Source organism: Ylistrum balloti, unplaced genomic scaffold (genome assembly GCF_031769215.1).
Source record: "Ylistrum balloti isolate Yb309-2 unplaced genomic scaffold, AGI_CSIRO_Ybal_v1 Utg370280, whole genome shotgun sequence".
Lineage (NCBI taxonomy): Eukaryota > Metazoa > Mollusca > Bivalvia > Pectinida > Pectinidae > Ylistrum > Ylistrum balloti.
The window spans coordinates 385,471-400,683 of NW_026782215.1; the positions used below are offsets into that span (position 1 = coordinate 385,471).

General features: G+C 31.2%; 1 protein-coding gene across 1 annotated transcript in view; it reads left to right on the forward strand.

The window, feature by feature from the left end:
- Positions 1-15,213, forward strand: part of LOC132552808 (cilia- and flagella-associated protein 43-like) — a 31,175-nt gene that overhangs the window by 5,143 nt on the left and 10,819 nt on the right. The window contains 19 exon segments of the mRNA XM_060217003.1: positions 1,050-1,135; positions 1,374-1,505; positions 1,706-1,819; positions 2,753-2,833; positions 3,338-3,486; positions 3,798-3,901; positions 4,253-4,396; positions 5,848-6,050; positions 6,261-6,446; positions 6,856-6,983; positions 7,326-7,500; positions 8,089-8,193; positions 8,741-8,818; positions 8,953-9,078; positions 9,481-9,585; positions 9,904-10,020; positions 10,347-10,400; positions 11,082-11,120; positions 12,320-12,392. Coding sequence (XP_060072986.1) covers positions 1,050-1,135; positions 1,374-1,505; positions 1,706-1,819; positions 2,753-2,833; positions 3,338-3,486; positions 3,798-3,901; positions 4,253-4,396; positions 5,848-6,050; positions 6,261-6,446; positions 6,856-6,983; positions 7,326-7,500; positions 8,089-8,193; positions 8,741-8,818; positions 8,953-9,078; positions 9,481-9,585; positions 9,904-10,020; positions 10,347-10,400; positions 11,082-11,120; positions 12,320-12,392 — 2,199 coding nt within the window.

The window sequence follows — 15,213 nt, forward strand, 5'->3', positions numbered from 1 at the left end:
CATGGTCTTCTCACATTGTATTAAGAGTATAAAACAAAGTTTGACTTTAGATACACAGATTGAATTTCAGGGTAAACTTGCATCTTTGTTTCAGGTTTCCTGTATTTGTCATAATGTGTTTTTTAGCTACATATTTAAACATTGCAAGAAAACTATGTACATATTTATCTTAAATTAGCTAGAATAAAGTAAATTTTCATGCAAGTGAAATTAGAATGCTATAGAAAAAACCAATTAAATATTGTGTTGATAATTTTGAATACCAACATGACTCCTACAGGAGTGAATCAGTATTGTACTTTGGATAAAAAAAAAAAATAGGAAAAACCAATTAAATATTGTGTTGATAATTTTGAATACCAACATGGAAAAAAATCTTTGCAAGAAAACTAACACAATGATGGTATATTAGTTTTTATATTATGATGAAAAACATTACATAAAAAGGTATAATCAAATTATTTGAATAATTGATACAATTGATAAAGTCTCCAGAGAATAGTGAAAATCTGAGGAATCTGATAGCAGGTATATCTCATTAAGGTATCTGATAACAGATGTACCAGGTAGATATCATCAAGTACAAGAGTGTTCCCTGTGCAGAGCTTTTGTATTCCAATATTTTATCATGCATGATGATTCCTTTAATAATTTTTTTTATTGAAACAAAAATTTTGCATGAAAGCTTAGTCATTTTTATTTTTATACGCATTGATAATTAAAACATAATTGGCATGTTTTCATATTTTTCTTTTTTTTATAATCCTTTTTTTTAATTTTTATCTCACTAAATCTCAAATTTACAGAAAACATAAGACAAATATCTTTATTGTTCTGTGTAAATTATATGTTATTTTTACTTGAAAAACAAGTAATTTAAAAACTAGGAGTTTGTAAATTTTTACATCATGATTCATTTTCTAAATTCAGACTTTAACACTTAATATTCATAAATACTGTATTGAAAATTACATACAAATATTGTCAAAGGTGCTCTGTTTCATTCAAAATAAAATCAATTAAAAGCAAAACATCCCTATTTGTTGCAGTGACAGATGATTTTAATGTGATGATATTGGAGGGAAGTTTGGACTGTATCGGACTACATCGTAAAGGTCTTTATGCTGCTGGACAGGTATGATGGACCAAGTTTAGAATACAAGTAATCCTTTTGTAGGTCGAAAAAATCCATTAAATCTTAACCTTTAAGATTAATTAAAACTTGTATATAGATTAAAAATATGTTAAATCTTGTCTTAGGTTAAGATTCAACAAACCCTTTTCATGGTTAAAATGCTAATTTATACAAATTTTTACGAGAATCAATTTTTTATGTAAATTATCCATAAGATATGTATATATCTTCCTTACAGGATGGAGTATTGAGGCTGATAAGTCTGAAGTCAGACGAGATTCAAATCATTGAACAAAGTCGTGTGGGTTATCCAGTCTCTTCATTAGCCTTCTCTCACAGCTATCGTCATATTGCACTGGGCTCAACAAAGGTACTTTACTATAAAAACATTGTAGTTTCAAATGGACACATATTTATAAGTGTAATAAAATGAGAAATGTATACAATTTGTAGATGTCATGTGTAATTTTTCATCTTTTTTTTCCCTAGGAGATAAGCAAAAGGTTTTGTACTGGATACATTAATTTTATTGTTGTTTCCTTAAGATATATTTTCTATTTATTTTTACAGGGATCTTTGTTCCTTTATGAGGCTGGAGCACCTGAGTCTATGAAAATGCTGAAAAGTATCCACTATGGAAACTACATGGGCATGAGCTGTTTGTCCGGAAACGAATATGTCGCTGTAAGTATATCACAACACTGTTGAGTTATCTAGGCTTGAACTAAAACTGAATTAGATAGAAAAAAATACAAATTTATCCACAGATTTAGATAAAGAATCGATATCTAGAAAGAAATTCATCCATGATTTCAAATTTAATTTGAGACAGATAAAAAAGAAATAGTGAAATGTTTTCATGATAAGAACAGTACATTTTTTTATTTTGGTGGATATAATCTTCAATCAAGCCGAGTAAGGAATGGTTTTGACAAGCTATCACCTGTGGACAGTTAATAATTAATAGTGACTTAAAAAGACAAGGTGAGGATAAGACAGGTTTTTATTGCCATAATTTAATAGGGTAAATATTGGGGAGGGGAGGGGTGTGGGGACAGGGGATAGGAGGGGTGTGGGGATGGGGAGGAGAGGTAAGGGGTGTGGGGAGGGGAAGGGAGGGGTGTGGGGACAGGGGAAAGGAGGGGTGTGGGGATGGGGAGGGGAGGGGTGTGGGGATGGGGAGGAGAGGTAAGGGGTTTGGGGAGGGGAAGGGAGGGGTGTGGGGACAGGGAGGGGAGGGGAGCTGAGGGGTGTGGGGATGGGGAGGGTTGTGGGGATGGGGAGGGGTGTGGGGATGGGGAGGGGAGGGGTGTGGAGACAGGGGAAAGGTGTGGGGATGGGGAGGGGTGTGGGGATGGGGAGGGGAGGGTTGTGGGGACAGGGGAAGGGTGTGGGGAGAGGAGGGTGGTGGGGATGGGGAGGGGTGTGGGGATGGGGAGGGGAGGGGTGTGGAGACAGGGGAAGGATGTGGGGAGGGGAGGGTGGTGGGGATGGGGAGGCACTAAAAGACAGGTTGTACTGAATTTATAAAACTGTCATAAATGATGTTTTTTAACTGCTCTACAGAGAAATAGTGATGTGGAACTATTTATAGACCATAAAGCGTTTATGTTTCAGTCTGTGCGTGAGGATGGTGAAGTCCAAATCTGGTCGATTGATAAAGGTTTCCTGCAGTCGTCCATCTCTGTTGGGTTCCAGGTATTAACATACAAATAACTAAGGCCTGATAATGTCCCGCCCCCTGAGTTTTATTGGCTTGGTTTTTAAATAATGCTAGTGGATTTTTTTCCTCTATCTTTTCAAATAATGAAATTTGAACTTTAGACAACATTTACTGATACAATTCTATGAAAGAAACACTTTTTTAAACTTTTTAAACTTGATTTTGAATTGTTTTGAAAATTTCCATACTTTTTGCATTAATATTCTAAAATGAGTGAAAATTCATACTTGAAATAATACAGATTTAAATCAAATCAAAACAAAGTAAATTATTAAATAACTAGCTAAACAAGAAAAACATTAGGATCATTTTGAAATGATGTCCTCAGTAAAAATTATTTTCTGCTGATTTTCCAAAATCATTTTGTTAAGTTTCATGATAAAGCTAGCCAATGATATATTCTTATCTAGGACTGTGAAATTTGCTTTTTCAGATTTTTTTTTGAAATATACCTATCAATATTACATGTGTGTTATTAGGCATTGTGTATCGCCAGTAGTCCCATGGTAAAGGTTGTTGCTGTCGGGGCAGGAAATGGTTATGTCTATTTCCTTGATTTCACTGACATTCAGCATCCTCGTGTCGTCTCCTCTATCCGAATGTTTGAAGTGCCAATAACCCATCTTGTGTAAGTGTTCTTTAGAGAATTGATATGATAATATTGAGTTACTGAAGTTATTTGAAAGAATTCAGATTCATTTATGCCCATACTTCTGCTTTAAATTTTGCATTTTCTGCTTAATATACCATATATTAAGAAAATTCAAACAATCCTGAACAAGAGATATTTAGAGTCTAAATTTAAAATGCACAGTTCTTTCAAAGTAGTAATTTTTTCATAAAAAGAAAAAATGGTAGATTTTTTTCAAATTGAATGCAGCTAGATAAAAATTACTTAATGTACATCTGATTGATTTTGTTCTATTTTGTTTGCAACAGCTTTGAGTCCCATGGACGTTTTCTGCTGATGGGCTCGGACAATGGTAACATCTTTATCCTTGATGGCAGACCTTCCAAGAATTTCTCTCCTATAGGATATACATGTAAGTCCTAGATAGTAGTGGGTTCTGCTGTAATTTTCAAACTACAAATTAAATTTATTCAACTCCAAAACTACTTAAACTGTTTTGAACAAACTACATATAACCATTCCTACTGAAATTTTAATACCAAATTTGTATTATGTAATATCATAAGTATTTGTAGTATTCTACCATACATGTATATTAGAATTTCGAATTCTTGAAAAATATTTATTCAGCCCAGTTAATTAAGCATTACATATACCTATATTACACCTATACAATGTGCTGCAGAATGAATATTAACTACTTTTATTTTCATCTTATCACTTAAACAATCTCAATCTTGCATGTTTTATTTTGTTCCAACAGCCATTGTAGGGGAAATCCAATCCATCTCAACCATTACAGAAAAGGATGTGCTCAAAGTGGCAGTGACAGCCAACAATTCTGGAAACAAACGAAACGGTGCCACAAACCTAATCACCTTTGAACTCTCAGAGGATGTTGTTGGCGGTAAGTGTCATTCATGATATTTGTTAAAATGTATATCTGCATGACCCTCATTTTTTCTGAAAATATTTTATCAAAAAAATTCTGTATAAAAAGAAAGAAATAAAAACCTGATTTTTTTATTTCTAATGACAAAATAAATTTCTTTGCTAAGAATTTCTCATCTATCCTTTTATAATCCAAGGGGACACACAAATTTCTTCTGACTAAAAGTCAGAAGGTGGGCTAATTAATGGACATTGAAATAGCATTTGTTGGTAAATCCACTGAACAGCAATAGGTATGGGTGGATTTAATACCAAACATGGACTTATCACTACGGTAATAGGAATTTGTATAAAAATTTTGCAATGGAAGAGTTGGTTATGTTGATGAACCCATTTAAATTTGTATAAGTATGCATTGAAATTGAATGACCTTGAACTTGTCACTCATTAGATAAATCCAGCTTTAAGGCATCTGACATGGCGTCAGTGTCTGCTGAAGGTAAGTATATTCCCAGTAATACATGCAACCTATTTTATAGGAAAACAGAAGAAAAAAACTAATTGATTTTGGTGGTTGACTTGCTACATAGGTGGAAGTGTGAAAGGTTTTACTTTCCTAATACTGAAGTGGTGCTTTGGTGAAGTGCTTGTTAAACAATGTGATGTTTTTTTCATGAATATGCTATTACTGTTTTTTACTTTCTATAACTTTATCAATAATTCATATTAGAAAGGAAACAAGTAAATGTGGTAATTACATTTTTTTGGACTTACTTGGTATCAACTAAAGGGCCATAACTTTAAAAATATACTTTCAACATAGAAGAAAAAAAAAAGAAAAAAAAACAAAGGTTAATTAATTTTTTTATATTTATCACAAAAACTACAAATTCATATCCGTTTTAAAATATTTGCTTACATCAGATATCTAGCCATGAAAATACAGTAATCTGTATTTGTAATAATGGGTTGTTATTAAATAGTGTTTTGAAATTATTTTAACATTTTTTGTTTATTTTTCCTTTATGTTATGGAGTAGATAAACAAAAAACATTGTTCTTTATATGATTGATAAACAAACTGTGTAATTTTGATGTCAGAATGACAAGGCTTCAAAAGTAAAACCATATCCCAAGCTAACAACAAACTTACAATTTATGATATATACATATGAAAAAGGTGATGTAATAAACTTGCATTTATACAAGTAAAAAAAATGCTATGGAAAAACAGATGAAAAAAATGTTGCTCTCATCGCCTAACCTATCTCAATGTTAAAGCTCCTCTGTTTTCAAATCTATTGGAATGACACTGAGGAATGAAGAATTCAATAAGATTAATATCATGTATTCAGTTGTAAAAAACATTGAATAAAGATTAAAAAACAAAAAATACACAAGAAAAGGATTAACTTGAGAAAAATTTGAAATCTCTGATTCATTTTGGTACTGTTCCATTCGCCTTTAGATTTGAAGAAGAATGTAAATAGTCTGAAATATGACTTCAAGGATGACTCAATCAAGAAGCTGACATTGACTTTCTCCACACCAAGCTATGGAGCAGCCATCGGAGAGAACCAAACAGTGTATACCATGGCACAGAATTCTAAGAGAATTCACCAGATCATTTTACCCTCTGAGACACCAGAGGTGAAGGATTTTTTTATTTATATTTTCTTTCCCCAGAATTCCAAACTTTGAAATTGAATTCTGCTGAGCAGTTTCCAGTAGTTTGAAATACCAAAATTTCAACAAAACAAAAAATAAATAAAGACAAAAATAAAAAAAATTCCAATAGTGTAATCAGATCATAATGAATATCATTAATAGAAAATATTATAAATTATTTAATTAGGAAATAATCTGGAAATATGCAAAAACATTTTGAAAATAATTCAAAATATGTTTTGAATGGTTTATCAGGGAAAGGCTGTGGCTGTTTTACCTGAGGCTGAATTCCAGGGACACCAGCTTCCAGGGGGTAAACTACAGTTGTCTCCCCATGGCAAGTGGCTTGCAACCTGTGGATCAGATGGTTCCGTTATGATCAGGTCAACCACAACCATGGTAAGCAAACTCTTCTTAAATATTTTCAAAAGGAAACTTTTGGGGCTTTTTAAATTCACAAATTTTGACAACTTTTCATATTCTATAACTTTTCATACTAGCCATATTAAGATCTAAAATATTTTTAATTTTTAACATTGAGAGCAGTGAAATGATGTGAAAAGTTGAAGGATGTCAGAAAATACACTTACAATTTGAAATGACTTAAAATACAGTAGATAAAAATTGATATACTTTTGAACTGCCCAACAGACACAGCTGTAAATTTGAATATGTACATATATGTACATCAACCTCGTGATAAATGCACAGAAAAAAAATGATAATGTTAATGTGCATTACATTAAAGATAACATTGATAAATGACAGATTTATTCCTGTCTCAGAGTTACTTCGTTTGTTATTTCAGGATCGTTATATTTCTATCACTCCACATGACTTCCACAATCGTGGAGTGAGTGTGATCGTATTCTCTGAGGATGGTCAGAACATTTTCACAACTGGCTTTGATGGCATTCTCACCTGTTACGCATGGAAGTGAGTTATTTTTTTATACAAATTTTAACAGATGTGTGTCTGGTTGAGAATTGAGAATACTTGGAATATTTGTGTGTAGACAAGCGAAGGCAGGACACTTATATTTTTCTTGATTTCATTAAATTTCTGCAGCAATGTGTGATAAGAAGAAAAAAAATTATATTTTGGTTCATCAAAAATGCTAAGAAATTCTCTTTTAAATCAGAGAGATCATAAACACACTTTAGATTTCATTGTCCTGTAATAAGCCCACCCCTAAACTTTGAATCAGAGATATCAGGATAGATACATATTAGATTTTACTCGGTCGTTAATATTTTGTTTTCTTTCTCTCTATTTTAGTTTTACTGCCACTGGTATTGGGAAGGCAAAGTCTGCCATGGAAGCCTCGCGTGCCCGAAAAACCAAAATGATGACCATCCAAAAAGATGAGGAAGAGGCTCTTGGCGCATTGTCTGACTGGATGCCTTCGGCTGGATCACGACCTACATCCACCACCGTAGATAAAGAGGATAAGGTAAATTAGTAAGGGTTTTTATTAAAATTTTGAATTGTCAGATTTTTTCATCTAAAAGTATTGCAAAACTCTATCACAATTCATAGTATCTTGAATATTTTTTCTTTTATGAAACAAAAATGAGATTACTGGAAAAATATTAATTCAAATGTCTGAAGCATTTAAGTTATATTAATTTCTCAATTGTTGCTTCTTCTGTAAGTTATCAAAACATTTTGGCTAATGGCACACGTAAGGAATGGTTTAGTCAAGAATAAGGTATCTTAGTAGAAAACAATATTTTCTTTGATGGCCTGATTAGGATGAGATACAATACTCACATACTGTATAACATATAAATTTTTGGGGTTATCTTTTTTCAGGGTTTTTTACTCTGAAATGATAGCACTAAATTACAGTACAGTATCTAAGTGCTGGAAATATGGAAATTATTGTGAATGCAAGGATTCATTATTGCACTTATTTGTCACAAAGTAGTTAGCACTGAATTTGTATTGCACTATGATAAATATGTTAACAGTAGAAAAAAATTGCAAACTATTTTTATATATTATGGCTTTACTAACATTTGACCTCTGTACTTTTCAGGTTGCTCAAGCTATGCAGGCAGCTCGAGAGTCAGATGAAATCTACACCACACCCACACCAGTGCCACCGTCAGATGCAACATGGCTACATATCCAGTCAATAGAGGTATGGGCAGATGCAAAACAAGAAAAAGTACAAAACTTGACTTCATTTATCATACCATGAATATTGGTTTGATATACGTAATATATCCTATCAAATTTAGCATCAGTACTAGGAATTTTGTTGAGCATATGATAATATTTAATGAAAGAAAAAAGCTTTGCAGTCAACAAATGGATTTAATTGGGTCTAAACACTGTACTTTACAATCACTTTGGAATAACTCCCTCTCTGCTGTAGACAGAATTATTAAAACCTTCGATCTAGTAGTGATTATATTTATTTTCATCACTTTTTTTTTAGATTGTCTGTGTTTGCAATTTAGAAATGAAATTTTTGAAAATTAAAAAAAGTGATGAAATTGAAACCACTGTTGTTAAGAAAGACTTTGTGAGTGATGAATAAAGATAATTAAGATTGATTGAATCTGTCATATCTGTTAAAATAGTTTCCATCAATTTTATCTTAAACTTAAGAAATAGCATGAGAAACTTCAGTTTTCCAGTCAATGAGGTATTTTATGCATTTTTTTTTTATAAATATTTTACAGAACTTGAAGAAGGAGGACAACCAGTTTGCAGATGTCAAGAAGGACTTAAGACTACAAATTCGAGAGATGAGACGAACAGTAAGGATCAATATTTATTACATATAAGATGGTTATTTTGCAGCAATTTAATAATGTTTTATACCATCAGTGATTATAAGATTTAAAAAGAATGCAGAATTGATTTAAAAATAATTTAATTTTTGTTGTTTTAGATTCAAGGAATGTTGAAACAGAATGAAGCTCTACCAGACATTGAGAAACTAGGTCGCCATGAGTTCGACCTTGACATTGAAGAACAGAACAGACTCCAACAAGAGGCTGACAATGAAGTTCAAAGGGTAAATATCCCAAATATATTTATAGCTATGTTAAGTCAATGAAGGGGAAAAACAGACTGTTCCAAAGTTGACTTAAAATACTATACCTATGAACCTATGATTTTTGTACAACAATAGGTCCACCTATATCTATTATGATTCAATAAATTGATAAACAAATGCTGTACAATGTATGTCTGTTACATTACAAGATCCCTCCTCTACCCAATCCCCACCCCCACTTCAGTTTGAAAACAAATTCAGTAAAGCTGTATTGAAAAAAATTTAATCACCTATTAACTTTGTAAAAATAGACAAAACAGGTCAATTTTATTGAAATAAATTGGTGTCAATGTTACTGAAGCAACTGTTACAAAGTCAGCTGATTCAACGATAAGGATGATATATTTATTGTTTCCTTAGGTGGAGGAAGAGATTGAATTTGATAATTTAGCAAAGATTTATCTTCGTGAGATGATCAAGAAAGAATGCTGGGATGAAATGAAAGTAAAAGGGCGATCCATTCAGGTATGAAATATATGTAAAAGTGTAGTATCTTATTAAAGTATTTCACTGTAAAATCTGTCATCACAATCTGAAAAATATCACTAAAAAGTTGAAATTTGAGTTTTCCAAAATAAGTTTGTTTATATGTTATGTACATAAGTCTGTTGTTGCAATGTTTTTATCAAAGGGAAAAAAAGGGTTATTGTTATCTCAGTCATTAAAACAACTCAAGCAGTTTAAACAAAGGAAACAAAAGGCACAATTGTATTATGATAAGATAAAACATAAATTAAAAATATTCCAAATTCTAAAAACAAATACTATATGACTCTGTTGTAGGCTTTCCGTTCGACACTGGAAGTGAGTAACTTTCCGATGCAAGAGAGACCATTAGAGATGGAGAAACTTTTACAAACCATTACAGTCCGCCGACAGATTGAAGTGGCAGAATTGGCTGTAAGTATTTCTGTTTAAAAATCAGTTCCACTCTATCTCATTTGAGATCCAAGAGATTATTTCAGAGAATTTTCTGCCCCACTGTGTAGTGGAAACAGAGTTTTCATCAGTTTATACAATATACTGGTAAAGACTTCACATTTATCTGTATTTCAAATTATTATCACTACCTTACATATAGGTCATTGTAACCTATATTTTCTACTGACTTTAAATACAGAGTTGTGTTTTGCTATGCTTCTTTTCTTGGAAATAAGATTGAGAATATTTATTTTCTAATTTTTTTCTTTATTTCTACTGTTTTGAATTTTGTTTTGTCTTTTTAGGCAAGAAAAGCTGAGATTGAATTACCTCAGAAACCCACTGGTACAACCACTGCGGTAAGTCAATCATTCTAATAAAGATAGAAAAATCAAAAACCAAAAAACAATTAAATGAAAAATGAAATTAGGAAAATTGTTTGAGACTTTTTAAAGTTTTCCTATTTTCAGATTTTGAAGGTAGAATTTACCGAAGCTTTTTTTATCTTTTAGATGCAATGATAAGTGGAGGTAGAATAGAGTTAACCTTATTTAATACGGTTGGGATTTTCTTTCATATCTCACACAGCAGTTATAGTCAAATACTGGTCTATATACCAAACCTGACATTAGTGCCAAATGTAATATATAACACTGGCTTTCTGGTGTGATATTAAAATAGATATGAGAGCTATAATTGTCCTTTAAGTCTAGAAAACATCTGTCAATATTTCTAGAGAATAGAGCAATACATTTAACTGAAATTAGAAAATATGTGTACAAGATACTAAAGAGTAAAGTGCATTATGATCATCTTATATCTGTACAGTCTGGAAATTTATTGTAATATCAAACTTTGGTAACTTGAAAAACAATATGACTAAAAATATTTCAATTCATCCTTTTGGATACACTCAGGGTTGAGGTATATTTAATCAGGGGAAGTAACTCTGAATTCTAACCTTTTTGGATAGGGTATCAATTTCACATCATATAACCTATATTTTCATGAACATATATGTATTGCTTCTCCTTGTGTAGCTTTTGCTAAGTATGATTCAACAACAGATGTATGGTCATGTAAGTAACTGCAAACATGGCGTCATAGTAATTTGGAATATTTCAAAACCACTTTTGTGGTCTTAGATAGGCCATCTCAAAATATAGTTTTTTTCAGTTTCAGTCAAAATTCAATCAGTGCAAACTTTGAAAGTGATTAACAAATTCTGTATACCTGGTGTATTGAATTTGATTGATTGAATTTTGGATTTCATGTAAAAATTTTGGCATGTTTTTAGACCATTATGATGTCATTTTTTACAAGCATGGTTGTAATGTTGATAAATTATTTCTTGTTATAATGTATTATGTTCTCACAGGACAGTTTTCATGATTGTCTGATGTTAATTGTCAAAACATGGCTCACTCTACAAATAATATATCACAAAGTTTTTGTTGTGAAACATGAAGAAATGAGGATTCTGTATAAATCTTTCATTACTTCTTTAAGAATTTTTGAAAAAAAGAATCTCTTTTTTTTTAATTCATTCTGAATGAGCCCTGGTATTGACTTTGTTATATATGTTTGATGATCATTCTCCTTTTTTTTCTCTCTTTTTTCTTATTCATAACTTTACTTTTAAAAATGTTCACTGCAATTTTCAAATGGTCTATAGTTTTTTAAGTACTTTTAATGAATATTTATTCACATGTTTAGTAAGACGATTCACATTTTTCACCAACATTTTACAATATTTTCTCTAATTTGTTCACATCAAGAAAAAATGCTTATGTCAATTTTTTTCCCACCAATTCTCTCTTTTTGATAAATAAATTCTAATATTAACTGCTGTGGCAGTCGTAAGAAGTTTCACAAAAACATAGGTCAATTTTATGAACTCTTTCTTACTATCTGATAAACAGCATCTGTTTTTGCTAACTGGTCTGTTATTTTGTAGCCTTCACAATGATATATAAAAAAAACCTGATAGTTTATTTGAAGAACTTACTCATAATTGAAATTTCTATAATTGCTAAATAATTCAATTGATGATAAAGTCATGTTTAATTCTTTATGAAAAAGAATTTATAAAGAATAAAATAAGAAATGTGATCATTTTCCATTGCTCTTAGATTTCTTACCTTTTGATGGAAATTTTGAAAAAAAATATTTTCAGTCTATGTTACTTTTTTTTTTGTATACAAAATTTTAAAATAATACATATATATCTATATTTTTTCAGGTTAACCTGATGATGAATTTTTTTATATTTACACAGGAAGATGATACAGGTGAAAATGACGATGTTGATGAAGATGGCAAAGAGAAACCCTCTACCACAGGAAGTTTGGGTAAGTCAAGACGAGGAACTTGTGTCAGAGGTGGGATGTATACAAACACCCATCTCAACACATTAGCATATCATGAATATTTATTGTGTAATTTCTACATTGTAGTGTACATGTTGTAACATGGTTGTTGTAGTAATTTAAGTGTTGTTTGCTGTAAAATTTTAATTTTCTGCACATACAATATATTCATTAATCTATATTGATCACGGTCACAACAATGTTTGTATAGTAACCACACTGTCTTTGTCAGTAAATGTGATTAATTGGCCTCGTATGAATTTTCTTGATGTCTGAGATGTTTGAGATTTGTTGTTAAACCTGTGTGTTGTGGAAAGTGTTGGTAAACTTAGATAACTGTTGTGATGTTTAGTTTTTAGAGAAAACATTTGTGGTGATTTAATTTTGTTTGTACAAGATTGTTTAATTGGCTTTATTGGTATTCTCGCTTCATTGTGTTCAAGCAGAAATGGCATGAACATCACAGAAACCGTCCTCACATGAACTTGAATTTTTTGTTCATCTGTGTTGTTTTATATCAATATTTCAGGAAATAACTTAGGTAAGTAAAATATAAAAGATATATCTAATTAGAAAAGACTTAACTATTGTAGACCCAGAAAATATCTTTATATATCCCAGGTAGTGTTATGAAACCCCTATACTCACAGAACAATATACAATTAATATTTTATTTTAATCAACAAAAGTCCATGTGATCCATCTTCATGTTGCAGTGAAGATGGTTTTGTAGTCTGATTGCATACTTTTACCCCACGATTTTACTGTACACTGGATGGGGTTCCTATTTCTCCAGATTTCTATTGTAAAAAGGGAAGTAGGTTTTCACCATCTGTGAAAAAAATATTTTATAATTTTCCATGCAAAATTGATAAACACTTTTATCTAAAACTTCATATCTTTTATAAAAGGTGATGGTGCCCATCCAATACCTAGAATTTCTGGTCAAAGTCATATTTACAGAGTTGCAGCCCTTTGCTCAAATCGGTTGTGTAGTTCAGGATATATATTAAATTCAAGAACTCAAAATTAAAAAATTAATGTGAGAACCTCTTTTGACAGTGGAGTATCTCATAATAAAATCAAGTCTCAATCCTAATTATAAAAAGTTATGCTGATAATTTTTGACTGGAGATGAGGGTTTGTCACTTTCTTGTAGCACTCAGTTTTTTCACTGTATTATAGCAGTGAACAGTTCCAATCCATCAACAATTCAAGAGAGGTTACAATATTGAAATCATGAATCCAACACTCATGGTACGAAAATCAAATTAATATTTGGGGGAAATGCTGTACTTTCTATATAAGCTGCCAGTTAGCAACATCTTACAGACGCAAGTTAGATACCAGTTTACAAAACATCTTTCATACGCAAGTTAGATACCAGTTTACAAAACATCTTACAGACGCAAGTTAGATACCAGTTTACAAAACATCTTACAGACGCAAGTTAGATACCAGTTTACAAAACATCTTACAGACGCAAGTTAGATACCAGTTTACAAAACATCTAACAGACGCAAGTTAGATACCAGTTTACAAAACATCTAACAGACGCAAGTTAGATACCAGTTTACAAACGTTTTTGTTGATATTCTTTTATTTTCAGTTTTGATTTCACATTTTTTATTTCTGTTTCAAATTTTATGTTTGGTTTGTGGGTTTTGAACTATCAGATCAGTCCTTCTTTGATAACAGTGAATGCTTATCATCTTTCTTTTTCTCTTTTTACAAGGAATTTTCTTCATTCTTCATCTTCAATGAGAAAAATCATCCTCTATAAAGGACATGCATGAGTTTTAACATTTCAATACTCTCTCTCATGAAAGCTTATTTAATTGAGTTTTCATAAGTGCATGAAAATATTGCTTGTCAGCCATTCAGTATTAATCCCAGCTGAAATGTATTATTATAAGCCTGCATGTGGAATGTATTGTATCAGTAGAAGCAGGCCTTGCATGAAATTATCATCATCATCCTGTCTGTCTTTTCATCTCTGTCAATATTGTATTTCGACGTGAAAACTTTTGATATTACGCTTCTAATTTCACAAAATTGCAGAATTGCAAGAGTTATGTCTCTTCCTCCAATTTTCAATTTCTCAGAAACAATTTCCTATTTTAGGATTTTCAACTGGTCTACTAATCTCATTTTCCTGAATTTGAAGGGTTCCTTTTTTTTTTTTCTTTTTTTTGTTAAAATTGTGAAAATACTTCATTACCTCAGTACCTACTACGTGTTCATTTTTTCATCTTGGCCATTTCTTTAAGGTGATTTGTGAAAGTTTTAGATTTATACCAGTTGCTATATGTGTATGTATGTATTTTGTTGTTATCTTTATTTCAGCTACAGATATTGTGCAATAGTTATTCATATTTCAGATTTACACATGTATAATTGCATGAATTCCTGATGTATAAACTAAATAATTTAGTGATTAATATTTGCTGTAGAATGGATTTCACATCATGCGCTTATATAATTTAATATAAATCCCTGTTAATGTAATATCTCTTAGTATCAAGGTGGATAAATACAGTTCATGTACCAGTTAAATACTTGTCATATTTTAATTCAAATTGTTTTTTATGTAAACCTATCTATGCCAGCATATGCATATGTCTAGTATGATATTATTCTGTTTTACTGATAAATAAAATCTTTTAAATCAAAGATTTTGAAAATATGTTTAGACTACAAAGTGCAACTTAATAAATATATGCTAAACATATAGAATAGTAATGTAGTTATTACAGAAATGGCAATTCTTTTTATGACTATAGCTGGAGCAGTCTTAATTTAT